This window comes from Onthophagus taurus, chromosome 8 (genome assembly GCF_036711975.1).
Source record: "Onthophagus taurus isolate NC chromosome 8, IU_Otau_3.0, whole genome shotgun sequence".
NCBI lineage: Eukaryota > Metazoa > Arthropoda > Insecta > Coleoptera > Scarabaeidae > Onthophagus > Onthophagus taurus.
Window position 1 is genome coordinate 19267554 of NC_091973.1, and position 26480 is coordinate 19294033.

The window sequence follows — 26480 nt, forward strand, 5'->3', positions numbered from 1 at the left end:
AGTTAACAATAGAAGGGTTATTCATTGTTTGTAAATTATAATCGAAATAAATAATTAAATACAGCTATTTGAGTTTACATATACAAGAAGACTGCTAACCGCAACGTAAAAATTGGTAACGCGTAAAGTGCTATTTTTGGATTTGTACACTATGGGGCGCTGATGGATTTTCTAATAATAATGGATATGATTAAGAGATGGCAGCACTATTTTTGATTTATATTCCCCCTCTTATATTTTCTTGTGCTAATAATAATAATTGTTTAGTATTTTTTTTAAATTAATAAATAAACTTTTATTGTACGAAAACCAGATACGTTTTTAATATTTAAATATAAATGAATCTATTATTTGTGAACTATTTTTTGGAAAATAACTGTGTAATCTATAAAATCGGAGCTATGAAACTATGAAACTACGGTTCTATAAAAGTTGTTACAGTTTATTAATCATGAAAAGTCATGACAGTTAGTTTATTTGCTTTAAATATCTATAATTATTATTTAAAACTAGTTATTAAAACTAAAATCTATGGTCTTTAATTGTAAATAAGCTTTATCTTTTAGTAATATTTTGAAATAATATAGTAATTAGACAAGGGGTTAAAAGGCACGGAAACCAAATATATTAAAATACTGATTTATATCCTTATATTAATAGGTAACGCAAAATTGCTCTTACTTTCTCCTACTGCGTTAAAAATGAAGTTTTTTTGTGAGCGTCATTTCGAACCAGATTCATTTTCGAGTTCAACGAGGAATCGTTTGTGCCATGATGCGGTCCCTATTCCTTATATGACCTGTATAGAGTATTTAGACCATTCTACTTTGGAAGAAAGTATATTAGATACCACGATGGACGAAGAAAATACAACACCGACCCGTCAAAAAAAACTTATTCAAGATCGAAAGTGACGCAAGTAAATAATGTATTGCCAAGTTCAACTGGATCTACTAGTCCAGGTACTAAATCTTGGATAACGGCGTTTGTAAACATGCTAGCAACCCCATCCCGAGATAGACCAAGTAAAAGTAACAGTGAAGGGATGCTAACTGAAAAAATCAAAAATCAATCCCGAATTTTAAGTAATAAACGAACTCTGATTAGCAAGCTAAAGCGCAGAATTAGAAATTGCCCAACTTTAATATAATTGCTAAAACCAAATTCAAATCAATTCAATCCAGAGTCTTAACCAACATGCAAATTAATCACTCTTCCAGAACTCATTGGACCAAAAAAGAAAAGATCCTAGCAATAAGCTCTTATTATAAATCCCATCGGCATACAGATTTTTGAAAAATGTATGTGAAATAGTTTTGCCTGCAGTAGTATAAGAAGGAGAGTTCTGGAGCAGGATTATCCCATATCTTGCGCTCTGTGATTGGTTGAAATGCCAATATGGCGGTCAAAAATTTAGTAACTTTTAGGGATTTTCATTTTACATGTTGGCAATGAATCTCAATTATGTTGGTACTACTGAGGGTGGAGGGAATGCAAATTTTTTTAATATAAATAAAAGTAGGGTGACCGTCAATATATAAAAATTACGATTAATGATTCGTGCTACAATTAGGACTAAGTGTGTGAAAGTGAAAGGAGAATTAAAAAAAAAAACAACAAACGTTACAGTGAACTTGTATTTTAAAGGTGAGTAATATACATTGAAATGAAGCGTGTTAAATTTAAAGAAGATTTAGATGTGTATTATATTGATGAAGACCAATATAGCAAAAATGCACTCGGTGAACGTCAATAAAAAAATAAGATTAATGACTCGTGCTCCAATTAGGAATAGGTGTGTAAATAGTTAAGTGAATGGTATACATAAAAATAATTTTCGCTCTGCGTATTGGTGAGAGAGACAGTATATAACGTATATAAAGGTGAATGTAAATGTTGTAACGAGAACCAATCGATTAACAGATAGCTCCATATTAAACTTTTAGAAATGGTTAAGACATTGTTTACGTTATCATTAATAAAGGTTTGTATGAGTTGTGAAAAAAGATATTATTTAGGTAAGTACAGAAAATTACTCCCTAAAAGTGTATATAATAAAGTATGGGTTAGTTGGTTTAAGGTTTGGAAAATCTACATGTTTTATGATAATTGTTTAGATTTAGATATAGAAGCTTATTTAGAAAATGTTTATAATTTTGAATCGTTATGCTTATCAAGAGATAGAGAATTTTTAAGATATTTTTTATTAGCATTAGATGTAGTTGGAAATAGTGGTGATAGACTTGAGAAAGAGAACTTTATAAACAGATACCTGTCAAATGCTTCTTCCATTTTAAGAATTTCTATTCACACTCCAGACGGTGCTTTATGTTTAGCTTGTTTTGAAAAGATTAATAGGTTTAGATTGAGAAGCAATTTAAAAAAGTACATAAAAAAATGGAAGTATAGATATTACGAATTATCATTTGATAATTTATTCAACTGTATAGAAGATAAAGCATCATTTTGCAACTCTTGCTTTATAGCGTTATTTAGATTTAAGGATAATTATGATATGGAACATTTTTTTGAATTATATTCCTCATTTTCAGACTTAGAATGGAATACTAGTGATAGTGATTATGGTAATGATAATATAATAGAAGATTTATGGTAAATAAATAAATATTAATATTAAGTAGTTGTTTTATTTAAAAAAAAATATATATAATTATTATACAAAATCTGATTTTTTAATCCAACTTCTTTCATCCATTCCAAACCACTTAACGTACATTCGATTTCCTTTTCGTTTCAATACTTTTTCAATTAACTGTATGTCAGGATAGTGTGTACGTTGTAGTTCTTCACTATAGAAAGCACCTTTAATATCTTCACCTTTCAAGTCCTGTAATAAATACGATACTGGATTGGTGTACTGAATCTTAACAATTTTAAAAACTTCATTACTCCAGTTAGGAGTGTACCCTTTGGCAAATATTCCACGATGTTTAGAAATTCTTACAAAATCATTTAAGTGAAACTTTTGTTTTTTTAATGCGATTGTTTTCATTCGATTATAAACAGTATCCAGTAATCTTTTTTCAGTATTATTATTATTATTATTATTATTCACTTCTATCGGTTTCATACCTATAGTTGAATGTTTATGTGAATTGTATATTAATAGTATCTGTGGTAATAACTTTAACCATTTAAAAGATCCTTGAATGCTAAATTCTTTCCACATTAAACCTTTTAAAGTTCTATTCAAACGTTCAACAACAGATGCTTTCAATGAGCTAAACGTCGAGTAATGATTAATTTTTAACTTACTCATAAGCAAGCTAAATTCTTTGTTATAAAACTCTTTTCCTAGATCAGTTTGAAGATTTTTTGGTACATATCGATCCTTTAGAATACTTTTCATTGCTTTAGTAACATCTTTACCCGATTTAGTTTTTACAGGAACAGCCCATGCATATTTGCTAAAGACATCAATTACAACGAGTATATAACGATAACCATTGTTTTGTCGTGCATAAGGTATCATCTCTACTAAATCAGCCTGGTATAAATCATTTATCCCTTTAACAATTACATGTCGCCTTTTGAAATGTATTCGAGCAGGTTTATGAAGTTCTTCAACTATTTTTCTTTTAACATCACTGGACATTTTACAATGATTTCAACAAACAACTTATTAATCCCCCCTGTAACAGTAGATGGAACGAATCGTAATCTATCACCTTTTTTCAATGGGATACCCTCAAAAGAGTTTTGATATTTCACATTGTTTACTTTAAGAATTGTACTCAATGGTGAAATAGTCATAGAATGAATTACTCCTGATTTGATAGGAAAAGTATAATATAATTTCTCATTACTGAGTGCGTAATTATTTGGAACTTTATTTCCAGTCAAAGTAATATTAAAGTAATAATAATAGTTTTCTTCAATTGAAGAGGACAGAACAGAAGAAGAAGAAATATGATGTCCGAACTTGTGAATAGTCATAATAAAAATGATATAATGTACTATAGGTTTATACAATTATACGAGCTTCACGTAACTCTTCTATAATACTATTAATTTCATTACCATGTGATGTGTTACCGGCAAGCTGAGAGGCTATTAAAAGTTTTAATCTATCTACTAATTCATTAGGATCATCCCAATAAATGAAATTTGACCGTTGATTATTGTACTGCTGCTGCATGAGACCTTCTCCAGTTCTCAGACGAACAGGAACGCTTTTCACTCTACTACGTCGTACAATTGATTCCGTTGCATTTAAAACAGGTGCAATTATTTGACGATACTTGTCCGACTTATCACCTATAATTTGTTTGCTTTTATCTTGATTTTTGTTTAATGCTGCTGTTGTTTTAAGTATTTCAACGTAATTCTTTTGATCGTCACTAGTAAAATTTTCTGGTTCCCTCTTGAAGATTAACTCATACAGACCTTTCGTACCCTTATAAGTTTTATTTGCAATGGTTATATCATTAGTTTTACTACTAAAGGATATTTCACTATCTCCAATGGAATACTTATCTGTTAAAATGTCAACACGAACCCCCTTGTTGCTAGAATCAAATTCATTGTTATCATCTCTTACATAGCCCTCAATGTAAGATCTTGTTAGAGGTGCAAATTGTTCCAAGTACAATACAAATGATTCTTCAGGAATATTCATAGTTTCTGGTAATGAAGATACATCTACTGCTGCTGCTGCAGTTTGTGATGGTTGCGATGGTTGTGGTTGTGGTGGTGATGGGTATGTTGCAAAAACATCATCATCGCTTAATATTGATATTGTTGGTGATTGAGGCGCTTGTTGTTGTTGTTGTTGTTGTTGGTTAAGTTCTGATAGACGTGATGCTTGTACTGCTTTTGATACTCTTTTTCTTCTTTTTGCAGGTGTTACTGTTTTAAATTCTTCTTCTTCTTTAACTTCATCGGATTTAAGCTCTTCATCCTCCTCCTCCTCCTTCTTAACTTTAATAGGATGTTTAATTGAGGAAATTATTTTTTGTAAAGGTGTTGTTACTACTTTATATTGTTCTTGAAGTAAATGTTCAGATCTATGTTTCATTGCTTTTAATTTATCTAATTTCTTTTTCACATTTTCTCTAGTTTTAATAAGCTTTCGTGTTAATTGTTTTGAGTCTATCTTTTCTTTACAATGAATGAATGCTTCATGACTAAAATTTGTATTTACTTTAGAGTTTATTGGAACTGTTTTTTAACATATAAATTTTAAAAGATCGGTTTTTAAATGATCTGTTTTATCAGATCAGCCAGCCGTTCTTATCGGTTGTAACACCGATACTTTTTTTTCGGATTCTTCAAACCGAAACCCAATTTTCGTTTTACTTTCATTGCGTTAGTAACAAACCATGCGTTAGCTTTTTCACCAAAAGATGAATCTTTCGCTAATACTCTTTTCCATGCTTCTTCGGCTAATACTTTATCTGCTTTATGTCGATTGTGTAAATCTGTGTATTGTGTATATGCTAAATCATGACGTTTACATGCTCTATCAAGCTTATTAATACCAGGATCTCCACGTGCTAATCGTTTCATGAGATTTGTCCCAGGTCCACAAAACTGATAGCCGGGCAAATGCAGCTCTCCACCTGTTCGTATCACTAACATGACTGATATAGAAACATACACAATCACAATTTTATATAGTAATGAAATCCATTACGATATCTACCATCATTCATATCGTCCTCCTTATTGATTACAAAAAATCCGAATCTATCTTTCCAACACATTGCACACATTTTCTTAAAAACATTGAATTTCATATCGGTTGTTACGTGATCATTATAAATATGTCTTAAATTTAGGTCATCTTGTTTGAAAAGTATTAAAAAGTTTGCATTATCACGTATTAAATGTTTTGGAATATGTGTGTAACTCTGACATAAATAAAAACTATCTATTGCCTTATGTCGTCCCATACAGAAATAATCACGAATAATTGACTGTTTATCGCATGCTACATCATCAAATATAAAAACTGAATCTTCATTTGCTTTAGAGGGATGCATTATGTCATCACTACTGCTATACTCATAATATCCTAAACCTTTTATAGGCTGCAGCAATTTTCTCAAATATTCATATTTGTTTTGATACAATGACTTTGAATACACATACACATTTTTAAATGATATTCCATTAGGATCCTGTAATAAACTAATTATCAGATTTGTTTTACCAGAGTTAGAAGGTCCGGATATTATGCAACGTAGATTATTTGGAAATAAATAACTATGCTTTCTGTTTTGAGGTGATTGATTGTTAAATTGTATTGTTACATCATCAACATCTAATGTGTAAGGTTGTTTTATCACTTTCATGTTTATAGTATAACTGACTTTTATATAATTTTGAAATTGAATATATAATGCTCATTTGTATGTTTACCATTGAAGTGGTCGGATGATCATGAAGAAAAGAATAAGTGGAAACGCAATTTCTTTTAATAGAGCCGTTAAAAATGCTAAAATAAAATTAAAAGAGTCAAGCACTAATGATTTGAAATCTGCTACAAAGTTAGCTTTACGTGCCGTAAAAGGTATTGCCAAAAAGAAACTTCGTTCTAGAGTTATTACAGTTCCAAAAAGCGGTGGTATACTTCCGCTTATTCCAATTTTTGCTGGATTAAGTGCATTAGGAGCTCTAGCAGGTGGCACTGCTTCCGTTGTAAGTGCTGTCAATAAAGCGAAGCAAGCACAAGCGGCACTCAAGGAAAGCCAAAGACATAATCAGACAATGGAATCAATAGCTTTAGGTAAAGGTCTGTATTTAAAACCATATAAAAAAGGATTAGGTGTTTTTTTAAAGAAACGCCAAAAAAAACCATACAACAACAACAACAGAAAGCGCTAACAAACGTTGACTTGATACGTTATGTAAAAATGTTGGGGATACCAGAGTTTAGAGGGATATTCATGCAAGATAAATTACCTCTGCGTATTAATAATAATGAAAGAGGTATTATTAACTTGGATAGTGTGAAAGGACCTGGCACTCATTGGACAGCCTATATTAAGAAAGGAAATATAATTAATTATTTTGATAGTTTTGGTAATTTAAAACCAAGTAAAAAAATTGTAAACTATTTTAAGAGTGCTGGAAATAATGTAATTATTAAATACAATCACAATCAATATCAAACCTATAACACAAGTAATTGTGGTTATTTATGTTTAAATTTCTTATCATCAAACACATTATAGCTCCAACACTTAAAGCATGTGGACGTTCGATTTAGTAGGAAAAACATCTGTTCTAACAGCAAATTACCACCCCACAATAGAACTGAATCCTAATTATCAATATGAACTGGCACTTGTAAGCTTTGATGGGTACAACTCAATTCCAAATATAGATGAAACAAATAATTGCTTAAAAATAGATAATGTGTTGATATCAATACCAACAGGATCTTATGAATTAAAACACATTTCGAATGCCATTAATGAACAACTAAAGAAGAATAATATTGAAGATACAAATTTTAGTATAGAGGCAAATGAAGATACATTACAAGCAGTGGTTACATGTGCTAAAATAGTTGATTTTAATGTAGACAATTCTATGTCAACAATACTAGGTTTTAATAAATCAGATGTGTTAGATCCGAACAAATCTCCACATAATAGTCAAAATATTGTAGATATATTTAAAATAAATTCTATACAAATACAATGTAACATAACACATGGAGCTTATCATAATGACGTACCTGCACACACCATCTACTCATTTTTCCCTACAGTACCTAAAGGTTATAAAATATCGGAAACCCCTCACAATTTAATATATATGCCTCTGAATACACAAATAATTGATAATATTACTCTTAAAATAGTTGACCAGAATGGATTGTTGGTCAATTTCAGAGGAGAAGTCATTAAGGTAAGACTACATTTAAAACCCTCTAGTTATTACAATGGTTCTTAAGGTTAAGCGTAATATAAATGTTACAACTACATCTAATATTTTTAATCATCTTCAAACTGTGAAACATCTAACACCTCAAAACAAACAATTTCTTCTGTCATTAGGATTAAAATTAATAAAATAATAATAATAATAATATGAGCATCTTAAGCGTTTCGGACAAGCTTGAATTTGATAATTCACTTGTGAGGCTTCAGTATCATAATCATTTACCTTACTCATCAAATTCGTTTAACAATAGTGATGAAATACGTATTGCAATCCAACAACAGGACATTTACACATTACCAAGCCAATCGTTTATTTACGTACAAGGGAAACTATTGAAAGGTGATGGAACCGTTGATAAAGATGCAAAATTAACAGTAAATCCAGTCGCTCATATGTTTAGTGAAATACGATTTGAATGTGGAGGTAATGTAATTGATAGAGTTAGAAATCCAGGAATAGCTAGCACATTAAAAAATCTTTGTTCGTTAACAAGGTCTGAATACTATCATTCTTCTAACGCTGGTTTTGAATATTTAAACATTAAGATAAATGAAACTACAGGTGATTTTGATTTTTGTGTTCCCTTGAAATACTTTCTTGGTTTTGCTGAAGACTATAATAAAATCCTGATAAATCTACGTCAAGAATTGGTGTTAGTACGCAATAATTCAGATAATAATGTCATTGAATGTCCTACACCTAATATGAAGATTATTATTAATAAAATTGTGTGGAAGGTACCACACGTGTCGGTGGCTGATGTAGAACGATTGAAACTTTTAGAGCATATAGAACAAGGAATTGAATTATATATGGGATTTCGTTCATTTGATTTACATGAGTATCCATCATTACCAAAAAGTAAACAGCACTCATGGACAATTAAAACATCTACACAATTGGAAAAACCTCGTTACTTAATATTAGGATTTCAAACCAATAGAAAAGATGATGCAAAAGTTTCAGCATCTCTATTTGATTATTGTAATTTAACAGATATGAAAGTGTTCTTAAATAGTGAAAAATATCCTTATGAACCATTACATTTAAATTTTAAAACTGGTCAAATTGCAGTTTTATATGAAATGTATTGTAACTTTGCAAAGTCCTATTACGATCGAGAGCTTGCAGAACCAATGTTTAACAGAGACACATTTTTAGCAAATACACCGATTATTGTTATTGATTGTTCACGACAAAATGATATTTTAAATGTTGGAACCGTTGATATTCGCATTGAATTTGAAACGAGCGAAGATATACCTAATAATACTACCCTTTACTGTTTAATCTTGCATGATCGTGTTTTCAAATATGTTCCTCTAACTGGTATGATTAATCAAATATAGATTTACACTTTTACTGTAACATTCAAACATGATCGCGTGCTAAAATATGATCGACTACCTTTAACGGGAATGATTCGTTCTCTGTGTATCAGTTGTGAAGTAACATCTCAGCAGTTAGGATGTGGATTCTCGATGTGCAAGGTTTTCAATTAAAATATAGCAGTGAATTTATCTGTAAAGAACTTGCGCTAATGAACGTTCGTGATTGTTGTTGCAAAATCCACGCTATTTTTAAATTTGGTATAAATTTAAGTGAATTCAAAGATGAACAACAGAAACATCTTCGTTATACTACCAATTTTATTCATGGTCATAATTGGAATGATGGTGAAATTCCATATACTGATTTAAACAAAATTTTACACGAAAGCGGACTTCATGAAAAATCTTATATACTAGTGAAAGGATTACAAAAGCAACAGTGGTTACAGCAGCTACTACCAAATTTTGAAAATATTAAAAATATAGAAGAAATAGGATACACATCATCGATTAAAGGAAGTTGTTGTGATGCCAATCACTGTCATAACCATTACAATAATAATTTAAACTGTGCTCTTCAGAATGTACACTTGCTACAAAAGTGGATTAACTTGAATAGTGTTACTTCTGAATGGTTTGATTATCATCAAGCCTGATCTTTGGTGTTCTAACATAATTTCTCAAACTATATATTAACAAAATTATTTGTAAAATTAGGATCTGACTTTGGTTTTTATTATTTTATAGAAATAAACATATATGTATTAGATTTATATTATTTTTTTATTTATAACGCTAAAGAAACTTACTACTCATCTCTATTTAGTTAGTCTCTATTTAGTACTCGAAGATGATTGAGGACTTATTTCCTTACTACTGAAATTGAATGGAATATATATATATAACCGTTGATTTGAGGGAAACGATTTTTAAACAAAAGTATTTATTAACCTACTAAACACAAATGAAAGGTAAACTAACATATTTCAACATACTTTTTTAAATATTGAGTGTTTGTTAATATTTTGAAAATAAACAGATTAAAAATATATAACCGTTGAGTTGCGGAAACGATTTTTATACAAAAGTAGTTATGACCTAATAAACACAAGTGAAAGGCAAAAACTATCAACACATATCAACATATTTTTTTAATACTCTGAAAGCAAACAGATGAAAAAATGATAATTTTTACATGAATTATTTTTATAAGAAATCATAATATAAATACATCACCTTAAAAGATATAAGTCAGTTCAAGAAATAACACCAATAGCAACAGTCAACCACATAAAGAAGACCATGGATAGTCTAAGATTATTGAACAACACATCTAAGGGATTTGGAAAATTGAATCAATTGCAGAAGGAAAAAAGGTATAAAATTATTAACTTTAAAATAATAACAACAAGATTTGGAGACGCGGTTCTGGTGAATTTATTGGATGAAGGAGATGTTATTTTACCAAAACGGTTTAACAATTTAAAGGACAATTTGGATGAGTTAAACGAAAATCTGCTAACAAAAGACATATATTTAGTTATAAAAAATTCAACTTCAACATATCTAGAAGTTGAATTTATAGAATAGTATATTAATAAGTGTATATTGTATATTGTTACAGACAACGTCTCATAAAACTTCATTACAATATTAAAAACACACTAAGTAATTTGGATAAAAGAATGAAATATTATGAAATGTTGGAAATGTTTAAGAAAATAAAGATCAATAAATAGTGTATAAATCAATATATTTGTTTTATTTGTTAGTATTATGTATGTCAATTCGAAAGTGATAATTGTTCCAATTAAACAGTTTCACAACAATTAAAATATAAACTGTATAAATCAATACATTTTTTTTTATTCTATTTACTAATACTTATTACGTAAGCATAATCCCCTACTATACACCTACTATAGCGATAAAAAAACGATTCATATATATTAGAATCAAGTCGTTGGTGAAAGTTAGTTACAGTACGCAAGTTAAATAGATCCTTTGATAAAAATTTATCATTGCGTTTATATTTTTAAGAAAATGTTTTCTTGTGAAAAATGTCAACAAGTGTTTTCATTAAAATGCAATTTGAATCGACATATGCGTAATAAGCATTGTGTCGGACTGCAACTCATATGCTCAATATGTCAAAAAAAATTCAGGCGACAAGATGCCTTTGTTCAACATCGGAGAAGTATCCATGGTATTGAACCTCAACGAAAAGATCCACTACCAAATTTAATACAAAATTCAACACATCGAGATTTCGATGAATCAGCAGCAAGTACGTCAGCTTCGAAAAGTAAGATTAAATTAACAAATAAACTATGTGACGTATGTGGAAAGTTTTTCTCATCTCACGCAACCCTTGCGGCACATCTTCGATCAGAACACATAACATCTATCGAAAAGGATGTTGAGCAAGTATCAACGTGTTACAAAAATCGTGTTGCCTGCTATAAAATTGGGGGAGTTGAAGCCGACGATGATATTCCATCATACCTCACAAGATCCCGAGAAACGGTTCGTAGACTTATAAACAATTATATTAGTGATATTAGAGGATCAGTTAAAGCTCAAATTGAACTATTGGCTGTTTTTATAAAATCCAGCTTTAATGAAAACGGTGAAGAGGGAGTGATAGCCTCCATGAAGAATTTCAATACAAAATTTAAAGTAATTACGTCTATAACCTTCGAGGAAATTTACGATAAGATGATTAGAGATATTATAAAACAGAGTGAGGATTTCCAGGAGCAAGGGTCTGGATGGGCTTTCTTCTCCGTATCACACCTTTTGCTTAACGTTAACAAATTCCAACCAATACCTGGATCATCATATATTCGTTTACCTTCGGAAATTATTAATAAAAAAGCCTGTATCAATATAAAGAATAATGATAACGCTTGTTTTGCATGGTGTTTGACGGCGGCTCTTCATCCCGCTCAAATAAGTAAGGTTCGTACTTCAAGCTATCCTCATTACTCTCAAGTGCTAAATTTAGAAGGTATAACGTTTCCCGTTCATTTAAAAGATATATCCAAAATAGAAACTTTAAATAATTTAAGTATTAACGTTTACGAATTAGTTTTTGATTCCATTAATTATACCTACAATGTGGAAGGACCCATTCATTTTACTAAAAATAGACGAGATACACATGTGAATTTATTATATTTATTTAATAATGGAATAGGGCATTTTGTTTTAATCAAAAATTTATCACGACTTATTTCTAAGCATATAGCAAATCATAACGGCTCAATACGTCTTTGCGACGGGTGTTTAACTCGGTTTTCATCTGCCGAGAAATTATCTAGACATCAACAATACGATTGCAACCATATAACGACCATTTTACCATCGAAGAATTTAAAATCAATACCCAATTTTATGGGAAATTTAATGCCGGAAAATATTTTGGAATTTAATAATTTTAAAAATACTCAAATGGTTCCATTTGTTATTTACGCTGATTTTGAATCAATTTTAAAACCAATCGAGCATTGTGAACCCGATTTCTCCAAGTCTTTTACAGAAAAAGTTGACATACATCAACCATACAGTTTTGCATACTATATCGTTTCTACTGTAGATGGTACTTGTTGTAAATTTGAAACCTATACCGGCCTCGACTGTCCCAAAGTTTTCATTTTAAAATTAATGGAAGATGTTAGATATATTTATCACAAATATATAAAATATGTAAAACCCATGACCCCCTTAACTGTTGAAGAACAAGTTGCATTTGAAGCAACAAACATTTGTCACATCTGTAAAACACCTTTTGGAGAAGATGTAGTTAAGGTGCATGATCATTGTCATATAACTGGTAAATATAGGGGCCCAGTTCATGTTGTATGTAATCTTAACTTTAAAATTCCCAAATTTATCCCTGTATTCCTACATAATTTCAGCTGTTATGATGCACATTTATTTGTTAAAGAGATGGCTGACATTGAGGATGTCAATGGTATTGATGTTTTACCTAATAATAAAGAAAAATATATAAGTTTCAGTAAAAGCGTGCTAGTTGATCAGATACAGAATCAATCCCGTTTTGAAAATCGGTTCATGAAATTACGTTTTTTGGATTCATTTCGATTTATGGCATCCTCACTCGATTCATTGTCGAGTAATCTTGTAGAGGAGGATTTCGTTCATGTACGAAAATTTTTCCCATGTAATAAGCAATTTCAATTATTAAAGAGAAAGGGTATATTTCCCTATGGCTATATAGATTCACTTGAAAAATTAAGTGAAACATCATTACCACAAAAATCCGGGTTTTTTAACAAATTAAGTTTTGAAAATATAACTGATAAAGATTATTTACACGCTCAAACAGTTTGGCAAACATTTCAGTGTCAAAATTTAAAAGATTACTCTGACCTATACCTCAAGACCGATGTTCTTTTGTTAGCAGATGTTTTTGAAAAATTTAGACGCGTTTGTTTTGAAACTTATGGATTGGACCCAGCACATTATTACACCACACCAGGACTCACTTGGGATGCAATGTTAAAATTTACAAAAATTAAACTTGAATTATTGACTGATGTAGATCAAGTCCATTTCATTAAAAAAGGCATTCGTGGGGGTATTTCGCAGTGCTCATTACGTCATGCTAAAGCTAATAATAAATATATGGATAATTATGACTCCAATTCTCCTTCGAAATTTCTAATGTATTGGGACGCTAACAATTTGTATGGTTGGGCAATGTCACAACCGATGCCCTATGGAGACTTTAAATGGTTAGATGATACTGAAATTCAAAATTTAAATTTTAATCATGTATCCGATGAAGCTGATTATGGTTACATTTTGGATGTTGATATTGAATATCCTCATTATTTACACGATATACACAATGATCTACCTTTTCTCGCAGAAAACATATGTCCTCCCAACAGCAGTAACAGTGAGAGCGAGAAAAGATTAATTCCAAATTTATTTAACAAGAAAAATTATATTGTTCATTATAGAAATTTAAAGCACGCTATAGCTCACGGTCTCAAAGTTTTGAAAGTAAATAGAGTTTTATCCTTTAAACAATCTGCGTGGTTGAAACCTTATATTGATATGAACACAAAATTACGTCAATCCGCTAAAAATGATTTTGAAAGAGACTTTTTTAAACTAATGAATAATTCGGTATTTGGAAAGACGATGGAAAACGTGGATAAAAGAGTTGATGTTCGGTTAATTACAAGTTGGGATGACATTTGCGGAAAAGGTAGGTCAAAACCCGGAGCTCGCAGTCTAATCGCTAAATTAAATTTTAAAAATATTAAGATTTTTACTGAAACATTTTCGGCAATTCAAATGGAGCGACTTCGTGTTGTTTACAACAAACCTATATACGTTGGTTTTACAGTTTTAGAAATTTCAAAATTGTTAATGTATGAATTCTATTATAATTTTTTAAAACCTAAATATAATGAAGCAATTCGATTGTGTTATATGGATACGGACAGCTTCACTGTACATATTAACACCGATGACCTATATGAAGATATTAAATTAAATTTAGATAAATTTGACACCTCGAATTACCATCTGGATAATCAATTTAAGATCCCGCTTAAAAATAAAGCCGTATTAGGTCTTATGAAAGATGAGAATTGCGGTAGAATTATGACGGACTTTATAGGGTTACGATCGAAAATGTATGCAAATCGTGTTATTGATGGTCGTGTTACAAAAAAAGCTAAAGGTGTAAAAAAAGCTGTTGTGAAACATAAAATTAAATTTGAAAATTATTTCGATTGTTTAACTTTGAAAAACACTATGTTTGCAAAACAAATTTTATTTAGAAGTTGTAATCACACCGTATACACGGTATTACAAAATAAATTGGTCCTTTCACCGTACGATGCCAAGAGATTTATTAAAGATGATGGTATAGATACGTTAGCTTGGGGTCATAACCGTATTGTTAGTAGTAGTAGTAGTGAGGGTACATTACCAACTCTTAAACCTTAAACGTTAGCTTTTTTTAGTATTGAAACAGTCGTCATGGAGTGTAGTTTGTTTGTAATTCAAAGTGATTTCTATAGAAAGTTGGAACATACCTACTTCTATCATTTAAGAAACTTTATCAAAGAAAATAATCTTGATGGTGTTAATACCATATTGGAAAAAATAATTATCCCAAACCAGATTTTAACATATCGAAATCTACACCTAGCTTCTGTTGAAATTTTAGAAGTAATTCTTAATGAAAAACTGAATTTTGATCATGTTGTTAAGCAATCATTAGAATCGCTTAATTGTTACGAGCGAAACAACAACAATGAATTGAAGGTTAAAGATCTAGAATCACTGACTAGTAACGTAAGTATTAAATTTACTGATGAAATGTATAAAAAATATTTATTAACTAATTTATTCGCTGATAACGAAGGAATTGTTTCTATTAATAATCTTATATGTAAATACCGTAATTTACATTATTATTGTGATAAATTGATTTGCGATGCATTGTATTGTGCAGACAATGAATTTGTAAAAAGATGTATACAAGTTTTCAAAGCACTCAACTATGAATTTAACTTTGAGCCACTGTCGCGAATATCACACCAGAATATAATGGCATGGTTAATAAACAACATGAGAAATGGAGCTAAAGGGAAACCAGTTGGATGGCAATCCGGTCCTGATTCGGCACATTGGCCCTCTACAAACACACAAGATTATGTAGATGTTTTAAACCTAATAGAACCATACATAAGATTACATATTTAAATAAATAATATATTAAATACCATTTAAAGTGTTTTATTTATTTAATTTCTCATTTTTTTTACGTAATATTTCATACAATAATTTTTCAGTTTCTTCAATACGTCTCTTAAAACGATACCTATCTGCAGCTGCTTGCAACCATTCCGATCCGTTTCTAGCATTTTTGCTATATTCGTCTTCATCAATATAATACACATCTAAATCTTCTTTAAATTTAACACGCTTCATTTCAATGTATATTACTCACCTTTAAAATACAAGTTCACTGTAACGTTTGTTGTTTTTTTTTTTTTTAATTCTCCTTTCACTTTCACACACTTAGTCCTAATTGTAGCACGAATCATTAATCGTAATTTTTATATATTGACGGTCACCCTACTTTTATTTATATTAAAAAAATTTGCATTCCCTCCACCCTCAGTAGTACCAACATAATTGAGATTCATTGCCAACATGTAAAATGAAAATCCCTAAAAGTTACTAAATTTTTGACCGCCATATTGGCATTTCAACCAATCACAGAGCGCAAGATATGGGATCCTGCTCCAGAACTCTCCTTCTTATACTACTGCCTGCCACGTCCACAATTCGGTCATGGATCGGGTTAACCAAATTCAAGACCGGGTTTAATGAAAATCTTTTTTATCAACTAAAGCTGAAAATTAAATCAATGGAAGAACTTGACAAATTTTGTGTGTTAGCGTTCGATGAAATGTCCATAAAAGAATATTTGGAATACGACCAATCTGTGGATTTCATAGAAGGTATTCAAGATTTGGTGTAACAAACCGCCCTGTGTATTAAATTCCGTTTTGTATAATTATTTTGCTTAAGTCAGCTTTATCGTGTGAGGCGTTGGTGCGCCACAGAGTTCGACTCGGGGAGTCTTCACCTTGAGTTCACTTCATTTTTCTTATTTAATTTAAATTGTCAATACTAAATTCGGAATAGCTTCTAAATGCGCTGGTGGTTTGTCCTGGGTAATTTGCTAGAGGAATCGAATCCTCCTTTCGAAATTGTGACTTGAAGCTCTTGAAGCGACCGAATCCCGGCAGAAGAGCGTCGTTGTGGCGTAAAAAAAGTAAGCATAATCAAAAATTGACGTTCCATGATCCAAAATTTTTTTTTTCTCTTTAATATTTTAACTTAATTTTCTCGTTTATTTTACCTTTCTATTTTTTCTTTTATACAGGGTGTATCAGGTATGAGTAGAAAAAATTTGAGGGGTTATAGGTCCCCTTTTTGTGAATAAAAAATTCTTATAACAAAATGTCATGAAGAACTCCTTTTGAACAAATTGTGTAAGAGTACACAAGTTTTTGCAATATTTGATATTGATTCAATATTTATTTCAAGCGGTTTATTGAAAATTCTGAATTTTGAAGCTAAAATTCCAAATACATTTTCTACATAAACTGTACAGCTGGACAACTTGTAATAAAAAATAGGGTTTGGTGTACCTTTTCCATGATTTCCAGGATAAGGTTTCATTAAATTTGTACCTAATTCAAAAGCTCCATCGCCTAGAAAAACGTAACAAGGGGTATGCAAATTTAAATGTGTGCTAATTTTTTCCATACCAAAGAATTTCTGAACACACCACCGGCACTTATTCTCCTTTTTGCTCCGATATCAGCAAAAATAAAGCGGTAGTCACTGTCGACAAGAAGGACAATACTAAAAGATCTCTTGTAATTGTGGTAATCTGATGTTGAGTTAGTTATGGTAAGGTCACAGATATTTTGGGTCTAAGCCCAAGTAAAGAAGACTGTATTCTTTCGTTTCTGTGTCTTATTATTTCTTTTCACTTTCTATCTCTGTTAGTGATAGAAGAGTGTCTGTACTACCCCCTGTAGCAAAAATAAATTACGTATTTAGGCCAAGGGTAACGCCTATCAAAGCCAGTTTCTACTCAGTCTGACGTCTCCGAACATGGAGCTTGGAACAATTGCTGGTTGTTAAGGTTTTTTGAAGATTGTTATCAAGTAATTCATTGGTTGATCATTTGAAATTTTTTTATTATCATTTTTAAGGAACTGGTATTGAATGTAATGGAATATAATTATGTTTGGATTGTATAACTTTATAATTTATCATGGTGTATGAAAAGAGAAAGAAAAAAATTATATATAGTTGCACTGTATGTTTCTGTCAATTGTGAATTAAATTGAGTATTTTTGTTATTACAATTTTATTCACAAAAGGTATATAAATGTTTAGTGGAAGTTACCCGTTCAATTACTCATTTTGGAATGGACAGCCATTCGTCTAAATAACGTGGTGGACTTAGTTCCTATGTGTATACTTTGGGCGCTGAAGATTGCAAGAAGATGCATTTGTTGAAATCTCTTAATATGATGGGTAGACATCTGATACATAATATAATACCGAATTCTACGATGGCTATTCCCTTACTTCTTCATGGTATGTTCGATAAAGTAGGAAAATGTAAAGGTGAAACGTTTATTGCGAACGGTGAAACGTGGCCTGACGTTTTCAACGCTTGGAAACGCTTTCACCCATTGAAAAAGATATTATACTTACGTGTTAATTTTGTAAGTGGAGCCGACTATTTAGAAAAATTATTAATGAATTTCCAATACCAATCAACTAAACCAAGAAAAGCTCAAATCTCTATCGTATTTTTAGAAATCGGATAATGTTCTAATTTATCTGGATCCGGTTGCATTTCTTTATTCGATAGTATATGTCCCAAATATTTCGCCTGATCTACTATTACTATTTTCTCTACTATATTGCTATTTATATATACCTACTATATCTACTATTTTTGCAACGCGTAAAGTACCAAAAATATTTTTAACTGTTTTAAATAATCGTCAATTCGTTTAAAAATTTTTAGATGTTTTATATGAACCATTTACAATAAAAACTCCGCATGCCTCGTCACAACATAATTATATAATCGAAATACCGTCATTGGCCACGTTTAATGCACACAACCAGTTGCGTAAATTTAATATTTTTGATTTTTCTGACAAATATGACGGGTTACGACTTTTATAACAACTAGAGGCCACAATAGATATTAAAAATAAAATATTACATATAAAATTCGGTCAAATTCCTATTCATTATGAAATAGATATGTAGTGTTTTATAATAAATATTATTTTGGGTTAAGAATAGCGCAGGAATAAACGTTTTTTTTATATACCTCCGTAAACCCCTATGTTGATTTTTTTAAAATTTATTTTATTAATAAATTTTGATTTTATTTCTTAATTTATGAACCGCATGTTTTTATTTTTCACCCTCTCTCAAACACCCTGAATCTCCGACTATAACCCCCAAAAGCTTCTTGGAGGCGAAAGAGTTCCTTAACTCTCTAAACATAAGGTGGCACCCGAGACCGTTAACATCCTAGGACCGAACCAGGAAAGGACGTCGCAAACGATTATGTAGAATAACACAGAAATCGTCTAAAGATGTTATACCAAAAAATCAGCCAAGAAACTCAAACCACAAAGCAAAAAAGAATAAAACAGAGAAATGAACACCTAAAAAACATAAACTTAAATGTAGGTCACAAGGTTTATATTAAAATTGACGCTCCAAAAAGGAAAGGAAAACTGTCTAAACTTTTTGAAGGTCCTTTTAAAATTTCAAAGATAAATGATAAAAATACCGTAGTGGTGCTTAATGATAAGAATAAAGAAAGAAAATGTCATGTAAAAAACCTAGGAAAAAATAGGAACTTTTTCAGATTCAATCAGAAGATAGGAATTTTACCTATTAGATTAGGAGTAGGTTTTAATGTTAAGACACATTTTAATATAATTAATATGTTTCCGATTAAAGGAATATTGAAAGAAGCAATCAAATTAAAAAAGAGCATAAAGTTATTCTCGTCAACCGAAGCGAGCGCAAGAATTATTAATTTTAACCAGATTTTGCAATATAAATTAGAACGGTTGGACGACCACCTCGAACATTTGCAATAAACAGCTAACACTAGATCGAAACGTGGTGCTTTTAATGTGGTAGGCAACATAATTAAATCGATTACTGGAAATTTAGACAACGAAGATGCTCAAAGGTATCACAAAGCGGTCAGCAATTTAAATGAGAATCAAAAAACTGGTAAAGATTTTCTTCAAGGTTCACTGAGATTCAATTTTTTGTGTTTTAACCGTCGTTTTTTCGATACAGGTTGAATGTTCATGAAATCATATCGGCTTTAGAAGAGGACAGCCCAATAATATCAGCAGATATATTTATCACGCCACCGGAAAGTGTTGAATTGAGGGATGAAGACAGTGGAGATGAGGATTCAGGGGACATTCACAACCTTGCTCATCGACAACTATTGGCTGAGGCTGAGGTGCAACGGTGTAAAGTACCATCGGGGGAACGATTCCTGGAAACCATCGAGATATACTATGTTTACTGGAGTGCGTGCTTTGAGCTAGAAAACGAGCCGGCCTCCCCCACCCCATAACGGCAAAAAGCTTCAACGTAACATACGGATAAAAAAATTATATATATTTTTTTTTTCCTAACTATAATAACTTAAATATGTATTATTTGGTATTTTTCATCATTATTGAATAACATTATTTGAATTACTTAGTAAATATTGAATAAATTCATGCTGAATTATATCCATTAGTTAGTACTATTTGTATTTCTTGCCGTTATGGGGTGAGGGAACATGCTGGCGAATCGGACCGTTTTCTCGACCAAGCGAATATCGTGAGCACGTACTCCAGTAAATTATATGTATCTCAATGCTGGAAACCTATGAAGGTATGCCGCATATGCGTCAGGATGAACAGCAGACACAACCATTAACATCTTCGCCTGTGGAACCGCCTGGTAAGAAAGCTAAGAGTGTAGTCAAAAGAAAATGGAGACAAAATGATACAACACCAAAAGAAAAAGAAGCCTGAAGAAGAATCTATTGTACCAGATTTCGTTCTAGATAACACCACATCGATAACGATGTTTATGAATTGTTACGCTCTTCTACAGAAAACAATGCCATAACCAAAGGGCAGGTCATTTTTCGATCGACTATATGTAAAGAATTTTGTGGGCATTTTACTCGTAAAAGGTTACAAGAGCGCCTCACGGTATAGACTGTACTGGGATCAGAGTATTGATACCCATCATCCAGAAGTTGCTTCATGCATGACTCGTAACCGTTTTGAAGAACTCCTACGCTATTTTCATGCTTGTTACAATAGCCACCTCTCTCCTGATGATAAATTTGCCAAAGTTAAAGCACTATGGAATATGATGAATGAAAGATGGTTGAAGTATCACCCTGGAGATAAACTTTTATCAATAGATGAGTTAATGTTGCCGTATTTCGGGAAACATGGAACCAAGCAATGTGCTGCTTGGTGGTGCTCGGTTGCAATTGCAAACCAATACGTTTCGGCTTGACTTGTTGTCGTTAATTTAATTAGTGTTTTTGGTCTGGATATCATCTTCTCTCTTTATAGATGTCTTTTTGAGGACTTTCTATTCAACATCAATATACTAATGTAACAGTTTTTACATTTTAACCTCTAAATGTAAGACTTGAAATGTTAGAATTACGTGTAACGTTCCCTTCATCTCTTTGTAGCGTACCCTGACCAAGATAAGAATATATTTATCGAAAGCTTGGTCCAATTACAGGAGGTTTTTTGATTTCTTCCCCGTTTTGGTTGATTTCCCAATAATTAAACTTAACTCTTAACATTGTACAACCAGTACTTTCACGTCTCTTCTACTTCAAGATGGGATTTTTAAACGATATCAAAGCTACGTATGGGGACCAGACCGTCTCCGATATCAAGAAACTTATGAAGGCTATCAAGAAGTTAGCCAACTTTAACAATAAGAAGCACTTCGTCCTCAAGGGCCGGAGAGCAGGTATCGTTTCAAGACATATTAAAGATAACTCTAAACACCTTTATAACACCATCTATGGATCGTCCAGACGGATGCCAGAGAGGATTAACTAATTAATTAGGAAGAATGTCGCACCACCAGACATCTCATTAGAGAAAGGGTTAGCGATAAGCATTTATTATAAAGAACGCATCTATAATACATTACAGAAACAAGGGAAATGTAATGGAAACGCTCGAAAATTACGAGGTAACAAACAAGATAACAAATTCAAGTTTTATAACCCACACATAATATGTCTCAATGACCAGATCACGACAACAACAAGACCATTATACACCTATTTGAAAACACCATACACCCCTCCCCGAAAACACCCGGAAGAACGGGGATTTAAATCCACGGTTGCAGCTTAAAATCGCAACTATCCGGGTCCCATGGCAACCATTCCTCTCTTCTCCTCTTCCTTCCTTTCCAAACTCCTTTAAACAAAAATTAAAAGATTTTAAACCCTAACTCAAATGCCAAACATTCCTTCACAATTGCCGAACCTTCATATAATGACAGAAAAGATGTAGTTTTTGTTAAAAAAACCTTTATCCGTACCACAATAATTTACGGCATTATTTGAATTTAAAATGCGCGGCTATATTCACAAGATGGAATATAACCTATAAATAAAAATAAAATAACCGTTGTAGTGAATAACATAAAAAGAAGGTACAACACAAAATTAGAGACATTTTTGACAATATTTAACAACAAGGAATTTAAGAAAACGATTATAAATAAGAAGATGAATACAGATTTTGAAAATTAAAAGTAAAGTTGACGTAAGATAATTTGTGTAAGATAACCTAAAAAACATGTGTTTTCTATCAAAAGACAAACAATTTTAATGTGTAGTTTTTAATTTGATTTTTATTATATATTAGGTGGCTAAAGCTCCTGAAGATGACTAAAAATAGTTGAAACTGGTTGAGCCGAAAATAAAATTTATCTAATTATCTAATCATTTATTATAAAAACACCTCGACGCCGTTTTAAGTTAAGTTAGTTTTTATCCGTCGCATTGTCGTCACTGTCGTTTGAATAAAAATTTAATAAATTAGTTTAAAGTTTTTTTTTTTTAACTTTGGTTTTATTGAAAGAACCTTAATTGGCGCAGTCAGTAGGATTATTTCGTGTCAACAGTGCTCAAAACAAATCGAAGAAAATTGGGACTGGTGAATTTTAATTCATAGTGACGCGAACCTACACAAGAGAAAGTGACCTGTAGCGGAAACTAACCCAAAGGTCCAGACCTTAAATTGGTACGACTCAACCACAAGGGAGAAGCCGTTCTGCTTGTACCCCTACATCTTGAAGTGTTCTCAAAGAAGTACACAACATCCCAGCCAAAGTATCAACCTGTACCAGAGCCAACACCAAAAAGAAAACGAAACGAAGCAACAACCGCAAGAGAGAAGAATCAAGATTTTAGCGTAAGTAGTTTTAAGATTATTTTTGAGTGATTGTTAATTAGTTTTTCACTTACTTAAATAGAACGAAAGAATATTTCACTTATCACAATAAAAGAGTTTATTGACAACAGTTTACATGAATTTGAATTTGGGCTGAAAAAGAACACCATGCACATTCAACCACTCGGTTGCGAATTGAAAATTTTCTACTAACAATAAACAAAACAAAATTATCTAGGTAACATTTGATTTTTAGATTTAAATGATTTTAACACTTTTAAACAGTGATTTTGTACTATTGTCCTTTATTTTTGTAAAGCTGCTATCTAAATTCGTTATTAAGGTATATTTTTTTGACTTCACTATATATTCGTGTTAAAAATCCGCACAGTGGGAAGGCTGGCAATAAAAGAGAAAGAATTGACACGCGCACGGATATTAAATCCCCAAAAATTATTCAAAAAAACTCGCTTTCAAATAGCGCGTTACCAAAATTTTAAAACCCACTCCCTCCCTCTATAATTGAATACGATATTTTTAATATGCACTAAATACACAAAAACTGTTATAGGATGTAATATAAAGATTACAGCACGGAACTTTTGTAACAAAACGATACGATTTCCCCCTCCACGTGTTGTGACCACTCAGTGACGTCTGTAAAAAACAAGCCCAGAAAACTAGCCACTGAGAACAAGTGGAGGGGGGAAATCGTATCGTTTTGTTACAAAAGTTCCATGCCCTAATAACGATACACCTAAATGTTTGTTAGACAAACTTTAAACTATTTTATTTATTAACTTTTTGTTACAACACTATCGCTTTAGCTTTCTTCTTCGTAACCGACAAAACATCGACCAACATTTGTATTTATAGCAGTACATAAGGCAGGTGGTAGGGGGACGGTAGCTTCACATCAGTAGCAAATACATCTGCTGTACATGTTCTAACACGACAATACATCGTGAGATGTCAGGCAGAATGCATAAAAATATTTTTAAAAACCTCCTCTAAGTAACATGAACTCCTCCAGTTAATAAACCTCCTCCTCGAACGAATCACCCCAAAAAATTTGCCGATTCAAGAACCTCCTCCTAGCCCCAATAAATTTGCCGATTCAAGATCCTGCTCCTAGAATGCAGGTTCGTGGTGGAGGTTCCTAAATCGGCAAATACGTACTACTGATCTGCTCTCCAACACACACATGGGGGACCAAAAGCCGTCAGAATTTTATCGAGAGCTACTGGCCTCCATTGGAGACACTCAACTGGTGAGCGCAAATTTGCTTTTCAGACTGTGGCGAAATAGACTTCCGAACTCTTTCGAATTCCTCATTAGAAAACCAAAATGTTAAAACAAATTTCTCAGAAACTACTAATAAGAATTTCTAACCGCCGAAACTCGAATTTCCCTCCACTTCTTCAACAATGACTCCCATCCATGTTCACAACAGACAAACCTGAATGATGTATTAAAGGCATTTGACAATGTCACAACAAATATCGAGAAATATCTTTTCTATATTTTCACAAAAACAATTGTTATTTGTTAAATATGAACAAAGAATGTGATGTAATACCAACGAGAACATAACTTTAATTCGACAAACCACATTAAAAATATTTAAAAATTACGAACGCCTATATCTTAGCCTTTTATGTGTTTACACCTAAAATTTTTAAACGATTCATCATAATTTTTAGTCAAGTAGTACATATTTGTGATTAAAAATATGCGAACACCTACAGAAACAGCCTGCTCACGCGGTGTAGATTTTGAAATATCGCACCACATAGTTTTCATTTTGTTTGATAATTCTTTACAGTTGTAAATGTTTTTTATTAAAGAAAATTATGTTGACAGTCAATGTGTTGAACATTAGTTATTATGAAGTTATGTGTGTTATATTAAATACATTTAAACCTTACATGTTAACTTCTTTGTTCAAAATAGACGAAATAATAAATAAATTTTAATAATAAGTAGAATATTTCATTTTATGTAATAATAACGTGAATTTAAATTTACCGAAAAAATATCTAGTGATATTTCGCATTGTAAATTTAAGTTTTGTATTCAATCCTCCTAGTTTAAAAGGAAAGTATATGTAAGAATAACCAATGCAACAAATGTCAACAAATCAACATTTGAATACGGCTATCAATTTATTAATTGCAGATATTAAAATTAAATATAACATTTACAGTTTCATAGTAACATTTTATAGAGAGCTTAGTGTAATTCTTTACATCAAGGGGCAGACGTAATTCTTTCAGAATTTCTTGCTGTTAATATCAAATATTCTTGCTCGGTATGTTTTATTTCCGTTTATGAGAACAACTCGAAGTTTCGGAGAGAGGGTTTCCGGTTTGTCTGGCGACAGCATGGCGGATGTAGAAACTGTTAACGTGATCCCTACCGATACTTCAATACAAAATCTCAGATCAAAGTTGTAATTAACAACTTATATATAAAATAATGATAAAACCTAATTTTATACTTAATCGAAAATTATTCATGTTTGTCAACAATATATTCTAGTATTTCCGCAGCATTAAAAGTGTATGTTTTAGCGTACAAAGTACAAAGTTAATTTCTAAGCCACGCCCCTGTATTACATCGTCAATCCTACCCCTATATAAACCGCAGACGGTTGTCCTTCTAATTCAGTCACCTCACCATTAGTTTAGACGTTTACACGTATTAAGTTTAGATTTTAACCTAGCCTACTGTCGCCTAGTTATTTACCATTTATTAAAGATTTTCTTCTTATTATCAAAGTTTGTGAGTAGTTGGGTTGGGTATGCACATGTAGATATGGATATGTTGCTGGCCGCACGTAAAAAAGGTAAATTCTGCTACACTTTTTGGGTTTTATATTCTTCATTATAGTGTTTTTTAATTCAGTTGATGTTTTGACGTTACTGTCAATATTGCCGGTATCGATGAGGGAGTTCCTCCGTCGGAGGAATGAGCCGTAGAATCTACTACGATCTTTGTCATCTGGAATTGGTAAATGCAAAAATTATTCTTTAACGTTCAAGCAATTTAATTTATGTTTAAATAATCCAATAATGTATAGTATAATGTGGACAATCTTTGAAAATTGAACGCACCGATTTTTTTCAAAATTATTATTAAATGGTTGCCA

General features: G+C 31.5%; 3 protein-coding genes across 3 annotated transcripts; 2 read left to right on the forward strand and 1 right to left on the reverse strand.

Annotated features, from left to right (window-relative positions):
* Nucleotides 1–3985: 3985 nt before the first annotated feature.
* On the reverse strand, nt 3986–5735 carry LOC139431355 (uncharacterized). The gene is made up of 3 exons (XM_071199010.1): nt 5666–5735; nt 5298–5594; nt 3986–5181 (listed from the first exon to the last, which is right to left on the reverse strand). Exons 1-3 carry the CDS (start codon nt 5733–5735, stop codon nt 3986–3988), a joined length of 1563 nt encoding a protein of 520 aa, XP_071055111.1.
* A 2328-nt stretch (nt 5736–8063) lies between these two features.
* Nucleotides 8064–9266, forward strand: LOC139431356 (uncharacterized). Its single transcript, XM_071199011.1, has one exon. The coding sequence runs from the start codon at nt 8064–8066 to the stop codon at nt 9264–9266; it is 1203 nt and encodes a 400-aa protein (XP_071055112.1).
* A 2025-nt stretch (nt 9267–11291) lies between these two features.
* On the forward strand, nt 11292–15239 carry LOC111421648 (uncharacterized). Its single transcript, XM_071199012.1, has one exon. The coding sequence runs from the start codon at nt 11292–11294 to the stop codon at nt 15237–15239; it is 3948 nt and encodes a 1315-aa protein (XP_071055113.1).
* The last annotated feature ends 11241 nt before the right edge of the window (nt 15240–26480 follow it).

Excerpts from the sequence above, each read along its gene's own strand:
- LOC139431355 (XM_071199010.1), bottom strand. The coding sequence starts at position 5,735 with ATGTGTGCAATGTGTTGGAAAGATAGATTCGGATTTTTTGTAATCAAT. Across the intron at positions 5,595-5,665 it reads GGAGGACGATATGAATGATG|TGATACGAACAGGTGGAGAG; the intron begins GTAGATATCGTA and ends CAGTCATGTTAG. Across the intron at positions 5,182-5,297 it reads AAAACGAAAATTGGGTTTCG|TTCCAATAAACTCTAAAGTA; the intron begins GTTTGAAGAATC and ends GTTAAAAAACAG.
- LOC139431356 (XM_071199011.1), top strand. The coding sequence starts at position 8,064 with ATGAGCATCTTAAGCGTTTCGGACAAGCTTGAATTTGATAATTCACTT.
- LOC111421648 (XM_071199012.1), top strand. The coding sequence starts at position 11,292 with ATGTTTTCTTGTGAAAAATGTCAACAAGTGTTTTCATTAAAATGCAAT.